Source organism: Plutella xylostella, chromosome Z, assembly GCF_932276165.1.
Source record: "Plutella xylostella chromosome Z, ilPluXylo3.1, whole genome shotgun sequence".
Lineage (NCBI taxonomy): Eukaryota > Metazoa > Arthropoda > Insecta > Lepidoptera > Plutellidae > Plutella > Plutella xylostella.
In genome coordinates this window covers 5,488,985-5,504,636 of record NC_064012.1, presented here as the reverse complement: position 1 = coordinate 5,504,636, position 15,652 = coordinate 5,488,985, and the positions used below count along the sequence as shown (strand labels likewise).

General features: G+C 39.8%; 1 protein-coding gene across 4 annotated transcripts in view; it reads right to left on the bottom strand.

Moving 5' to 3' along the window:
* Window positions 1-1,306: 1,306 nt before the first annotated feature.
* LOC105387089 (calcium-binding mitochondrial carrier protein SCaMC-2) overlaps window positions 1,307-15,652 on the bottom strand; it is a 32,344-nt gene continuing 17,998 nt past the window's right edge. For all 4 annotated transcript variants that reach the window (XM_048632474.1, XM_048632475.1, XM_048632476.1 and 1 more), the window contains 4 exons: window positions 6,513-6,671; window positions 4,630-4,887; window positions 3,896-4,214; window positions 1,307-3,615 (listed from right to left, as the gene is read on the bottom strand). In XM_048632474.1, the coding sequence (XP_048488431.1) occupies window positions 3,431-3,615; window positions 3,896-4,214; window positions 4,630-4,887; window positions 6,513-6,671 (921 nt within the window). In that variant the 3' untranslated portion in view covers window positions 1,307-3,430. The remainder of the gene's footprint in view (window positions 3,616-3,895; window positions 4,215-4,629; window positions 4,888-6,512; window positions 6,672-15,652) is intronic.

The following is a 15,652-nucleotide window of genomic DNA, read 5'->3' as shown; positions in this document are numbered from 1 at the left end:
AGAACCTCAAATTGGACGCCTACATGCTACGGTCTCTTGCTTCAACTGAGCGTTCGTTCGTTGGCCTTCGGCGACCGTCCAAACAGGGTTCGTTCAAATAGCTCGATTTCTTTGATGTTGCCGCCACGCTTCGGATCGCCGGCACACGCCAACGAGCGATCGTTGGCATTCGCTAATCCGTCCAGATTGCAGCAACGAAGGCCAACGAAACCCGTTCGTTGGCCTTCGTTGGGCCGGTCTGTACGTAACTTAAGAGCGATTGTACATAAATTCAAAGAACTCATTGGTACATGTCAGCGCCTTCCTAAGCTTGGACCATTACCCAACACGCTGGTCCACTGCGGGTTGGTGGGTACACTTATCGAGATGTGCTAAATCAAAATAGATAAATGTTTTCCTTTACCGTAAAGCTGCGTACAGACCGGGCCAACGAAGGATATTTATCGTTCGCTGGCGTTGGCCTCCGCATATTCGTTGTTGTTCGTTAATACGTCCAAATACAATTAGTGCTCGAATGAACGTTCGTTGGCACTTGATTCCGGTTCTTTTCTCTTTCATTCGCAATTTAATCATAGACGACGACGACAACATCATTATAATTGAATAAATATCGTCGTTACTCCATTCTTTGTTTTTCTGCATGATCTAAATGGCGGCAAATATCCAAGTAATTATCAAATTGGACGCCTACATGCTACGGTCTCTTGCTTCAACTGAGCGTTCGTTCGTTGGCCTTCGGCGACCGTCCAAACAGGGTTCGTTCAAATAGCTCGATTTCTTTGATGTTGCCGCCACGCTTCGGATCGCCGGCACACGCCAACGAGCGATCGTTGGCATTCGCTAATCCGTCCAGATTGCAGCAACGAAGGCCAACGAAACCCGTTCGTTGGCCTTCGTTGGGCCGGTCTGTACGTAGCTTAAGAGCGATTGTACATAAATTCAAAGAACTCATTGGTACATGTCAGCGCCGGGATTCGAACCCGCATCCCCTCTGGCATTCTGAAACGAGCGTATTCGCGCCTAACAATAGGCTAGTAACCATTCTAATTCACGACAGCACGACAATACGCTCATTGCAATACGCTGAGTTTAGGGATATACCACGGAGGAAAAAATCAACAAGGGGATATACCTATACTAAAGTCAAGTTTTTTCAGTTATCCTCTAACGATTATTTAATTTTCAGAAGCACTTTAGTTTGAAAATTTGACTTAGAATGTATAAAATACCATTTAGTTTGAAAATTTGACTTAGAATGTGTAGGGAAAATAGGTTTATCTAAATACGGAAATAAAACATGGCACACTTCAATTGATTAATTACTTTATTTAAATATAATTAATATCAACAGACAATATTATATGAATATGACATTGAAATAGTTTAACAAAATATTCTTGTAACTAGTATACATAGAGTAACTTTGATAAGCCACACAGCATTAACGATAACATAGGGATTACCTCAAAGCAGGCAAAGGCTAGGCGGTCTTAAGGCCTTCGTATACCCCAGGCAACATAAGCGCAACCTTGGGAGCCCCGTATGTATGTCGCTTAGCGCTTCTCATCGATACAAATTGCACTACTTTCATTATTTAAGTAAACTATTCATATTGTTAAATGTTAAGGCATCGCAAATGCGAACTGGTGTTCGGTGAAATAGGGCAGTGTCATGTTACTTGACTAATAGTTACTGTGATTATTACAAGCCGCACTGGGACTGCTATTGAGACTATCATGGGTACTCTCTCTCTCTCTTATTGTTTATTTATTAATAAATGTGCGTTGCTTACCATATGGGTACGCAGGATAATCAACAGTTTCTGTTAGAATATGCAAGTAATTTGACACTACTCTCTATTTACAGGCAGCATAATTATACGTATCATTGTAAATGTAATACTATTTCATTCATAAATTATTGGTGTTTAGTTTCACTCACTATTGCTTCAGTTGCTTAAATCTAGTGTAGATATAATATGCAGACGGGGAGATTTCCAAAACACATTGCCTCGTATTCATTATAGTCAAAGTACATAAGCTAGCTGAACTAGGTACCTACTAAGTATCTATTTGCGAGACGGCTTTAATATAATTTAAATAATTTGTTTAGACCTACCTACTCTAACTACAGGCTATGTATTGTTGTCCTTGCTATATGCAGGTCTGAGGTCACGAGAACACACCACGTTATATCAACAACAACATTTAACAATCATAAGATGTCGGACTGCCGTCGCTTCAGCGCTGAAACACCAACATCACTCTTATTTTCGACGGAGATGCTTTGTGAAAACACAACCAATCTATTGTTGGATCTCTATTCATTTAATAATGGTCAAGAATGTTTGTATTCCAGCGCTGAAGTTACTGCAATGAGGTACTCGTAACTTTATTAAATTTACCTAAGAAATATTCAAAATTTAAGCATTCCTACTCTAGAGATATAGAAGAGATTTTAAAACAGTATTTTAAACCACGACACCAAGACGCAGACAATTTTACAGGGAAAAATGCATTATGGCGCTATAATTTTATGTAGAGTACAGAGCGCATACAAACAACAAACACAACGGGAACAAAATGTGTAAATCTGTAGTATATGAGCGTGGCAGGCACTGAAGATTGCTGTTATTATTCATAATTTATATTAGCTAACTTAAAAACATCTAAATATTTATTAACAAAATTTAATTACTACTTTCAATAAATAAGTATTGAATGAGTGACACCTCCGCCGCGGCGCCGAGTCTTGTGAGGTGGCGAGCCGCCACTATTCATTTACACATAAATGCAGTTTAAGTCCCAGACTCTATGGTTCGCCGACCGAGCACCGAGGGATCGCCTCACTACATCCACCATCTTGTATATCCACTATACAACCGGCTACTGGATTCATTTCTACTCAATCAAAATAACCTCCTCTAAATAAAAAATAACAGCGAAAAAATATGTTTCTATCAATCATATTATTCTGCCGTTTCTGTCTTTATATTACTTCCAATTTTCACTAGAATAAAACTAAGCGACGTGGTAAGTATCTACGTTTACTTAACAGTAACATCGCAGTTACATCACCGTTTGTTAGCACATTACATTACGTCTTTTAGCGTTGTTACGTACACAATAAACTAGATGTTGAGAGCTACACGCTTAACAGAATAAAAATAAACCATGCGGGACCAGCGCACACAATCTTTGTCCTTCTAGAGAATGGAATCACACATCCTTTCGGGCATCACCCCCCTTTACCACTAATCACAGCACACCTCGGCGGTCCTCGCTATACAAAAAGAACTAAAAGTACAAAAGTGGTGACAAAATCACAGATTCCGAATCCTCTTAGCCTTCCTCGTTTCCAACGGAATAACAATTGACAGTGGAATAAATAATATGGACTTAACTAAGCGGCAGTGTGTGCCGGGGGCTCGTCACGTCATGTTGACGCCGAGCGAGCGGGCGGCGTATTCGTACACGACGTAAGAGATGGAGACCGCGGGGATGACCTTGATGAAGTTGGGCGTGATGCCGCGGTACAGGCCGCGGAAGCCCTCGCGCTGGACGATGTCCTTGAGGACGCCTTGCATCGTGCCCTCGGCCACTTTCGCTGCGTTCTCTGGAATGGGTAGAGGTTTTTTTGTGAGTTAAGTTGCCTATGGGATTACAATCTAAAATATGTGCGATTTGTGCTTTCAAATTCTAATGAACTTTCACTGCTGCACATAGTCTATAGGATCATATCAATCCCACGTTCCCCAATACGCTTTCTTAGTCTCTACTCTAGAGCTCGTCTACCCTACCATAACGGTTAATCCCTGACACATATAAAAGTAACCCGAAATGCAAGCAAAACAATAGTCAAATAAAAATAATATGGGTACAATTCAAACACATACCTTGAGCCTGCAACCTAGTCCGCACAAGCGCCAGAGGGTACGAGCACACTTGTCCAAGCGTACACGACACACTTCCACAAGCCAACAGCAACAACATCCCCGGCTGCTCATTCTGCGTCGAATACCGATGAATATACTTCTTCTTTAACGTCTCATACGTAGCCAAATCGATGCCCGCATATGGGATAATCCCGAGAATGTTGGGTATGTAGCCCTTATAGAAGCAACGCAGGCCTTCTCGAGCGTAGATCTTGCGGGTCGCGTCTAGAATGCCGTTGTATTGGCCGGTCTTGCGCAGCGCTAGCCTAGTTTTGAGCACCTGTGGAAGGATAATGGTTGTAGGTTAAGACTTTGAGAGTATTAAATTAAATAGTAAAAAATTAATATTTTATGTGAGTAGAGTAGGTACAGAATACGTTCAATCTTTGTTAGATTTGATGAGACCTCTGATCTTGCAGGAAGGTAAATTGTGTAGCTTCGAAAACACCCTGGATTCGAAAGAGACTTTCTAAATCATATATTTTGGATATGTAGTATGTACAGTAAGGGGCAGATAACCCTGACCCCCCCTCAGAATCATTGTTACTATGAGAAGGGGGTCAGGTTTTTCTGCACCTGACCGTACCTCTTGCTCTTCTTCTAAACCAGTTGTGTCTTTGCACCGATCAGTCACCTCCTCTTTTATTGGACTTTCGTTAAGAATGCACTAACAACAACAAATAAAAACCACGCACCTCAAGCGGATAAATAACAGTCTGGCTGAACCCGCCAGCCGTGGCGCCCGCGATAAACCGCTCATACAGCTGCAGCGGCTGGTTCTGCCGCTCCCCCAATATCAGTCTCTTGATCTGTTCGTAGGCTGCGAACTTGATGGCCGATTCTGGCGCGATCTTGATGACGTTGATGCCGTTCCCTCTCCACAGCCCCGTGATGCCGCCCTCGCTGATCATGCGAGCCAGACAACTGCCCATGTTCTCGCGGGTTGGGTTCACCTGGAATAGGAGATGGGTGTGATGAGTGATGGTTTGAATTTGTGTGATTAGTGAATACATAGAATTGGCGTACAAAAGGGGACCTATACCCAACAGTGGGCGATAGAAGGCTGATGATGATAATGTGATTACTTACTACTACTATCTACTTGATGTTTTGCTTTAAGTCTCTCGTAAGTAGATGCTAGAGGCAGTTTGTAAGTATGATATGGGCTAACCAAGCTTCAGAGAGAGATTTGGTATTTGAATCTGATGTAAGACGTAGAGATGATGCGTTATGTTTGCGTGCGCGCACTTCACCCATTACAGATCACATCCTGCTACAAATCTGACCTGTACAAGCCGTAACTAAGTAACCGTCTTGCACCTGTCAAAACTGGCTTGATATCTAGGCCCAAGATTACGTGTAGTTAAGATAATTAAATGATTATCTTCACACGTGTTGAGATTAGAAGCGTAATAAAGTTTGAGTTTAAGAACGATTATCGGGGAAATTATTAAAATGTCTTATAACTACTTACGAACGAATTATGTAATCTGATGTACCTAATTATGTATCTAACTAATGAGACAACAAAGAAATAAAACACTTGGATTGGAAGCCCAAAAAACATTCAACAGTGGCTCGGAAAATAGAAGACAACAAAATACAAACACAACATCAAACATGTGTATACTATGTAGCATGGCAGCACCTATGTAACTATATAGCTATGTACATCTATATCTAACTAAGCCATTAAATTACAGCTGAATGTGTCGTTAACGTCTGGCTCGCGACGAGTTTGAACTGGAAAGTATTCAATTGGACGTGGCGATTCAATTGCAGAGGTAAATTTTAAGAATTAAAGATTATTTAGAGAGTACAGTAAGCCGAAAGAGGTGATTCAGGGGGTTATTCTGACCGATTTTGTTTCTCCATGATGCGTCACGTGATTATTTACTTTTTATTTACCCTTTTCGGCTTAATATCCTCTATTGCAACATTCTGTATTATATCGTAATAAGATTTGTTATTGTTTCTGAATAGGACTATTCTGAACAAGAACCGTCCGTAATGATCCGGACTTGGCACGTTATTCTTCTGTGTACTCTTTAGAACAGGCGGAAGACGCGCTCCAGTGAAAACTACTTCAAAGAAGAATAGCTCAAGGTGATGCGGCCGGAATCAGAGCATTATCTGTGTTGCCACTTCGCTTCTTTAGCGGAATTTAAGCTGTGATCAAGGCGTAAAACATATCCGGATTAGTGGTACTGTGGTAAGATGAATGGGGAAAGGTCATTTGGTATCGCCGCAAAGTGGTAAAGCTAAATTAAATGATTTTGTGATAAAACGTACTATCTTAAATAATATTAGGTACTGCGACCAAATATACGCGCTACCAAAAATGCTGTCCACACCGCGATGGTCGAGCGCGCGAGAAACGTCAACTCGTCGTGATTCTCTCATCTATAGAGACCAGCCCTTTGACTTAGGAGTCTGTGTATAAGTTGCAGACAGGAACATTAAGCTAATGTTGGCATTAAATCTATGTCTGTCCTTATACTGTCAAAGCAAGGCAGCTATAGCTAGACATTAATTTAAAGTAACTTTCTGCAACAAAAGCGTGTAAGGTCAAGTTTACCTGCAAGAACACCTTCAGCCGGTCGAGCGGCGCGGTGCAGGTCCTGCTGAAGGCGCCGGCGATGCCTCCCGCCAGCAGGTGGCGCCACCACTTGCCCGTCTGCAGCTCGCTCGCCGTGAAGTCGTCGGGCACGTTCATGTCTTCACCGATGTCCAGGTACTGGAATGGGGACACGAGAAGGTTAGTTCAGGACTTGAGGGTTTTCTTTGTTTGCACCGTGGAATCGGTATCAACGGGGGCAGTTTTGCTGCTGCCGCTACACGGGTTCGTTATCGACGTAGATAAACGCGATCGCGATAAATACGGCGTGTGATTGGTGGAACGATGGTCTATAACGAACCCGTGTATGGTTGGATTGCGGAATATAAATTACGGTAGATGTCCATTGGAAAAGGATAAAATATAATCACCGCAAATGTCCGCATTATGAGCACCTGAATTAAGCTACTGGGTACTTCATGTGCTTTCGATTTAACACAACTTTGCAATATTTCCGATGATGACTAACTGTTATACATAATACCTACGTATCTAGATTTTGCCTTATCAACACTACTCGTACTGCTATTGAGAATAACGCTCTTGACTATTAGTACTTAATCCTATAGTTATATTCGAAGTACGCAACAGCTAGGCGAATTAAGTGATGATACTATTGATGGATATACTCAACTTTCAGTTGCCACCCAAATCTATAATGGATACTTAAGACTAAAGGCAGAGACTACGAAACCAACGATGCGCGAGCGATAGCGGTAGCGGGAAGTTAACAATATGATAGCCATATTTATCATAATATCATAATACTGTAGGTCAGAGATACTCATCAGTCCACTTTTTAGGAAAATAAATTTTTCGAGGCCAAGAGAATCTATCACACATCTGTTCAAAAAATTTACTCCCATAAAGTGGACTTATTACTCAATTACGATAATCTCTGTGTCTCTGCCGCTATTGCTGGTCCTGCGGCCGCTACACAGGTTCGTTATCGACGTCAATAAACTCGTGCGCGTTCCACCAATCACAGCGCTGTATTTATGGCGAATCGTGCTATAGTGTCGTTTATCTACGTCGATAACGAACCCGTGAAGCGGCAGCTATGCCCCTAATCATAGAATAACGAGTACTAGTACAGTATTACAAGTACTATTCTGTACTTGTTATACTATGCCGTAATCTACAGGCATAGACGGTATAGAGTAGAGGTAACTAGGTAGGTAAGTACGGATTCAGACATGATCCCAGTGACGTTCGATGTGCGTGGGCTCCCGGGTCAAAGGGTCGGCCTTCCCGTCTGAAGCTGTCTGTAATAGGAGCAAATGATGTGGACCATGTCTTGTCTAATGAACGGTAGCAGCGTCATTGGACTATCTAACGCGATTGAAAATATATCATTGTAGGCATGACTCTTCGTTAGTTATATTTAGTCCTGAACTTCGGGTATTGATCAAGATTGCAGTTTCGTGGACCATGTTTACTTTATCAATGCTATTGTTTTTACCTAATCAAGCATCATATTCTAGTAGCCGGTTTATCGCTGCATCGACCCTACATTACCTATAATCAGTATCCTTCACAAAATAAAGAGCCGTAAGTTAGTTACCGCATAGTCTTTGAAGTACATTATCCATGGGTGTTTTTCGTCCGGGGTAAGTGATGTAGAATAGCCATGGAGGGGTATTATGAGGCTCGCGGGCGTAGGGGCCCGGCGGCCTGAGGGGTGGGGCTCTGGCCACATGCCCTGGTCACCAGCTGATCTTCCGAAAGAAACCTCCGCTTCCTCATTATCTGTCACAACAACGCCGAACACAGGATATTATAGTGACATTTCCTTTCTCTGTGGATTTCACAGACTGCAGTAAGCTCAGAAGATGTACTCATAATTTATTATTATTCTGACAATTTATTATTAACAATCTCCGTGTCATGAACAATGGACATCAATCTCAGACCAACTACAAATAGACTCGCAATCGCCGTGTCCACTATTCTCCTTCTCACTCAAACCATGGATGTTGCCGACAATAAATAAAACCTAATACTTTTCTCTTGCTTAGACACCTGCTAGGCATAGGACATAGGTACCTAGTGGTCCCTAGCTAACCAATTTGTCATAAGCCGTCATCTTGTCGTCATACATAGGTAAGTCCGTCCCAATGTCCATCTTTTTTCTTTCATCATTGGTTCGTCCCTATGTTAGCTCGTTATTTATATAACGCCTGAAATCTGCATACAGCCATACAGTTAGATCAAGAAACATTACTATTCCACTATATTAGAAAAAAATAGGTCTAAGCTCGTAACCGGCGGATAAATCGCACGTAATTTTACATGCGCGTGCGTCGCAAAGCGCCTCTTACCGGATCGAACCGGATCCGAGTGAAAATACCCACACGTCACTTGATATTTGGCAAATTCCTCATCGAATTAGAAAGTGGACCTCTCTTGATGATTCATTTGAGATGTTTATAATCAAGGAACATATTATGTACAGTCAGCTCTACACTTTTGAACCTTGTCAAAATCACAAACTTTGCAAACAGCATATTCATTGATTCAGACATTAACATCTAGGTAGTTTGACAAGGTACAAAAGTGTATAGCTACTTATGCAGCCGACCGTACTTCTCTAACGAGTTCATAATCGTTTGAGGTCTTCGCTTGTCGCTAGCGCTGTATTCAATGTAAAGTCTGTTTTAATCTCAGATACTTACTAAATTGACAGATTCTGAACGGTTGATCAACAGTCTATTGTCCCGCGATTAAGTGACGGATCGTTCTATTGGCGGGACAATCGACTGTTGATGAACCGTTCAGAATCTGTCAATTTAGTATCTGAGATTAAAAGCAGACTTTAGTACTACACTGTGGCCAAGATAAATAGACGAAACTAAGACGGAGTCTTAGCTTAAGCACATGCTTAGAACACAATTTCACTATCATAGACACTACTTGAGCACAGACTAAGCTACGGAGTTCGCACTCTGACTTAGCCGAGTTCGAGTTCACATTTGTCAAGACTTGGCCCTTGCTTAGCACGCTGTTGAAATAAATAGTTGTGGTATTAATTATCAATTGGTTCGTTTATAGGAATTTTTATGGGAAAAACCGACATTCAAAACTAAAAATAAAAGAATCGCAGAACTTTGGAATTCTGCTAAGTTGATTTTAATAAAATATAGGTAGGCAATCTGGGTTATATTACCAATCATCGTAAAAAAACAATTCGGAAATCGATTCAGCTGACAAATACATACACACACAGATACACAGACACATTAAACATAATATGACACTCCTATTTTCGCCGAGGGTTAATTAATAAATTAATATGAACGTCAACTTTTATAGCACGGGGAGAGTCGCCACCTGGCGGTAAGTGACTGCACTAGTTCTAAGGAATTATTATTCTAAGCCCTCAGGCTATCCACAGACCACATTTATACAAAATTTTCTAAAAAACTACGGAATGAAACTATGAACACAGATAAATAAATATACATTTGACGCAGGTTTGACATATAGTGCGACAAACTTATATGTTCCGGTGAAACCTAACTAAATTGATCCATATCTCACTATTTACTAATGAATTATAGGTACATTGATATAGATAAGATGGGTTTATTGAAACCACAAGAGCGAATTACCACTACTAGCAAACTTAAAATCTTATAGAATGAAGAAATATTACACATTTACATGAACTGTCACCGGAACAGATAAGTTTGTGGCACTGTAACTTAGCGTTTGCTCGGCTAAGCCAGTGACTTAGCCGAGCAAACGCTAAGTAGTGTCTATTTTAGAGACTCATTGCAACTCGACTTAGTTCAGGTGAAGTCGTACTTGGCTTAGCATTAGTTTGAGAAAGTGCTAAGCAACGACTATTTATCTTGGCCTGTGACTCTTTCACTCATAGAACTAAATGTCAAATAGCATGATAGATTTGTTATCGATTGGAGCAGCCTCTAGCGAGAAACATCTCGACTCTCCTCGACTACATTATTTGTTCGCAGCTCGTCGTGTTGAAAAAACGGGATGTGTGAATGTGTGACGTTTGATCTACGCTGCAATACCATGTGATTACTATGTAGGTCGTAGTATATTTCCTACGCACTGGCTGACAATTCGCAATCGACGGCCGCCTATTGTCACGGTATCGCGAACTTGATTTGACAACGATTTTCGATTCAAACTGTATTGAATTTGACAATAATTACTACGTTTTGACTTCGCGATATGGCTCCAAGGTTTATGAAAAACATAGCCATATAGAAATACACTTAGGCCAAGATAAATAGACGAAACTAAGACGGAGTCTTAGCTTAAGCACATGCTTAGAACACAATTTCACTATCATAGACACTACTTGAGCACAGACTAAGCTACGGAGTTCGCACTCTGACTTAGCCGAGTTCGAGTTCACATTTGTCATGACTTGGCCCTTGCTTAGCACGCCGTTGAAATAAATAGTTGTGGTATTTATTATCAATTGGTTTGTTTAAAGGAATTTTTATGGGAAAAAACCGACATTCTAAATTAAAAATAAAAGAATCGCAGAACTTTGGAACTGCTAAGTTTATTGTAATAAAATATAGGTAGGCACTCTGGGTTATACCTATTACCAATCATCGTAAAAAAACAAATCGGAAATCGATTCAGCTGACAAATACATACACAGACACATTAAACATAATATAATACTCCTATTTTCGCCGAGGGTTAATTAAGAAATAAATATGAACGTGAACTTTTATAGCACGGGGAGAGTCGCCACCTGGCGGTAAGTGGCTGCACTAGTTGTAAGGAATTATTATTCTAAGCTCTCAGGCTATCCACAGACCACCTTTATACCAAATTTGCAAAAAAAACTACGGAATGATTGAATGAAACTATGACCACAGATAAATAAATATATACATTTGACGCAGATTTGACATAACAGGTTCTAAGCCAGTGACTTAGCCGAGCAAACGCTAAGTAGTGTCTATTTTAGAGGCTCATTGCAACTCGACTTAGTTCAGGTGAAGTCGTACTTGGCTAAGCATTAGTTTGAGCAAGTGCTAAGCAACGACTATTTATCTCGGCCTTAGGGCCAGTTTTTTGATCCGTGGTCAACTTTAACCATTAGTCAAGTCACTTGTCAAGCATGACAGCTGCATACGAATTTTGACAGTTTTTAACTAATGGTCGCCATTTTTGACCAATGGTTGAGTTAACTAGGGATCAAAAAACTGGCCCTTAGGTACGCGTAGACAGGAAACCGTATTGAATATTAATGTTTTTGATCTATTAATAATAATTATACTTCATGAATACACGGTTTCACGTCATACGTAGTCTCCCACTCGTCACAAGCCGTGATAGAACCGAATTATTGATAAAACATTAATTATTCAATAGTTTAGGTACCTGTCTGGAAAATCTCTAAACATAAAGTTTAGCTAAATTTAGAAGTTCTCAAGAAAAAAACCTTATTGTTTAGTTTAGCATTTATTTAAGTTTTTAATTAGGTAAAGTCTTGTCTTTCGTAGAATATTTTTCGTAGAAGTTTATAATAAATTCAGTGACCACCTATAAGCAAATTTATGTTACTTTCGACTCCTCTATATCAAACCATTAATCGTCGTAATAGTTCAAAGGTCATCAAAATAATTGTAGAAAATTTACCGCTCGCGAAATGAGATAACTAGTGTGTAAACACAAATTATTTATGAGATTTCCAGATATTACCGGTATTAACGAATTATTTTATAGGTAGGTATTCACTTCACGATACTGGAACTTTCTGTCCCAGATAATATGCTATTCAAAAAATATAATTGTTGATACTAAACTGTAGCTGAAAACTTACATTATGATTAAATTAGTTATCAATTTGGTACTCGTAAGATGATGTTAAAGCTGCGATGAAGCATTGTTAAATATGATAGGATTCCTATCATATTTAACAATGCATTCCTATCATAGGAATAGATACATCATAGTTTTCTATTGTGTTTGTGGCTATAAAAATAACAAGGGACAAAAGTGCGTGTGCGTGATAAATACGGTCTATGGACTTTTTAGATTGCTGGACTTTAGTTTTGATTTGAACGTACCTTTTTATTAGGTTATGTTCACACACGTGGCGGCGACAGTCTAGACGCGTCCTATCAGTGCCTGATAACAAGCGACTGCCGCTTATCTGCTGATAGTGTGTGTGAGCTTTCAAATGCCATGAAAATGTCCTATTTTCTCTTTGCCCTGATGGATTGTTTTTCCCGAGTACGCCGCCGCCGCGACGCAAAATACTCATGCTAAACACGGAGTATAATAAAATTAGTTTAGTTTTCAATTTCACTCTACATAGGTACTTAGTAGATTGATTGCCTATTAGTTGCAAGTGGGTCAGGCGGAGCGTTCTACTAAATTAAGTACGTATAAAATATTATATTATCATGAATATTAATTAAAATAAAGGAAATCAATATATCAAATTGAGAATCCTGTTGCATGTTAGAACTGTGTATTTTTTATGCAGCACTTTTGTAGTTTATTTACAGGCACTGAAACACCAGCCAGTAGTGTTCATAGAGGAAAATTATCCAGCCTGTACCTGTTAATGCAATTGAGATTGACAGTTGTAGTCAAGTTATAGTGCATTAGTGATATGACGTGTAAAAATCCCTGCGATATTAAAAATGACCACTCACCATCACCACCCACAAACACTTGATTTTGCGATACAGAGGCTTTATCGCGAAGTCAAAACGAAATAATATTTACGAAGAATAATTCGTGTCAAATTTAATACATTTTCTATGCAAAAATCGTTGTCAAAAGAAGTTCGCGATAGGTACACCGGGAATAGGTCTGGAGAATGAGGTCATTCCAACAGGTACGTTAGGTACGTACGTACCACAGTAAGTATAGTCTGAGGCAAAGCAACCTTACCCCTCTCTGTTATCAATAGCATTGTCACTTTGAGAAGGCTCAGGTTACTTTGCCTCCTGTGCCACACTCTGAATAATAACTGCCTGTACCACATATACAGCTATGAGAGCGAGATTTCGCAGATACTTTATCAAACACATAATAACATTTGACCAAAAACCTTTATCACCTTGGTATTTGTCACCGCATGTCTCAAATATGCCTTATTTCAACGCCGTTAGACCTACAATCACTCGGACAGTGTTAGATGCAGTTTGTAATAGTTTAGTGGGTATCGGGGTCAATGCCACATTTTCGAAGCGCCGTCCGAGGTCTTACCTCCATTCAAGCATCTGATTGACTTATTATTTCGTCCACCGTTCAAAGGGCAAGCTTGATACATGGTTCGTTGATAAGATTATAAAATGATATTCTAGATTTAGCACTGGAGAGATATCATTAAACGTTATCTGTTACCTAATACAGTGATATGCTCTTTTTTGGATTAGAATGTCACTGCCAAGTATATATTTCCGTATTTGTCGGCCACGTACCAACATATTTTTTATATTTCCGCTTGCACTTTTCACACTAAATTCCTTCGCGCTAGATTATCATATTTATCATCCTATTGGTTAAGAGAAAGCTATCGATGTCCTTTAGGTACCTGAGAATAAATAAACCCTAAGTTTAGTCGTAAAATCACATCACGTGTCTAATTCGTACAGTGCATGCCATGTTCAGTTCAATACTTGCATTTTTACGACGCATAAATTAAGAACATGTGTTTGCGTGTTACAAAGTGTGTTTCTCTTTGTCTGTCACTAATAGGATACGAGTGATATACAGGGTGTTCCACGGCCACAAAGTATCCTAACTAATATTATAAATGCGAAAGTAACTGTGTCTGTCTGTCTGTTACGCTTTAAACTACTGAACGGATTTGAATGAAATTTGGTATACATACGGTCTAGACCATGGGAAAGAACATAGGCTACTTTTTATCCCGGAATTCCCACGGGAAATGTTTTTAAGGCGAAGCGAAGCGCGCGGGAACTGCTAGTCTTAAATATAGAAGATACGGCCTCTCACTTTCCGTAGTTTCAACAGGATAACACAGGGGGGGTCACTTTAGCTAACAGAATACGAAGTTTTGGGTCGTTGCCTGACTATCTCGTTTTAATAAAGGTACTCATTGCATGACAGGTGCCATTCGATAAGTTAGAGCTATGTAGAGTAACGATCTTGGAATGTGTCGTTTGTCGTTATAAAAACTATGACACAGAATTAGCGAAAAAATACACGTGACTCCGAAGGCTATACGCACTTTTGGTTATGGCTGCAGTTCCTTATTAATATACACATGTGGTAAGTAATTGAATTCGCTACTTTCATAGAACAGTTTGCTTTTCGGCTGCTGTCGCCTCTATAATAATGCGGATATAGTATTTACCTACATAATATTATGTAGTAGATATGTATGTTGCATATATTAATTACGGTCGTTCACAGTTGCACTAGTTGCATACAGACTTGTGGCACGGCGGACATATCTAGATGACTGGCATATGTTAAGTCTAGCGATTAACATCATCGGAAGGTTTCCGATACGATTTATCTACAGCTACATGTACTAGGTCTATTCCTACCTATGCGACTGACCGACACTATAAATGAACAATATAAGTTTCTAATATTGAGGCGGTCAGTTACTAAAAGAAACTATAACTTCGTCTAACCTATAACAACGCGCAACTCTCAATAACTGTATTTTACAGATTGATGATGACTGTCATTTATTCCCAAACTGCTCTCATGACAGGATAAATTATGTTATAATGTGAATTCTAGCTAAGTTAAGGTGACGTAGCGCACTCAGACGTGTCACTTCTCGTGACAGGTGACTCACTCGCGACTCAGTGAATGATCAACGCAATCAACACTAATTTAACAGTAAATACTTGGAAAACTACGAGAGTATCTCAAGATAAGATAAAGTGTGCCTTTTCACTTATCATGCTCAAAGGGTTTCCGCACATATCAATGCAGAAACAGGTTTCAAGATGCCATAACAATAATAAAGGAAAAGAAAACTATTACAATCAATGAGTGACCATTACAATCTTCACTTTTATTCGGATGAACAGATTATGGTGATGGTAATGGATAAAGTCAAGTCTCAACAGTAAATAAAATTATAATTCGTATAATGGGATAAACTATTG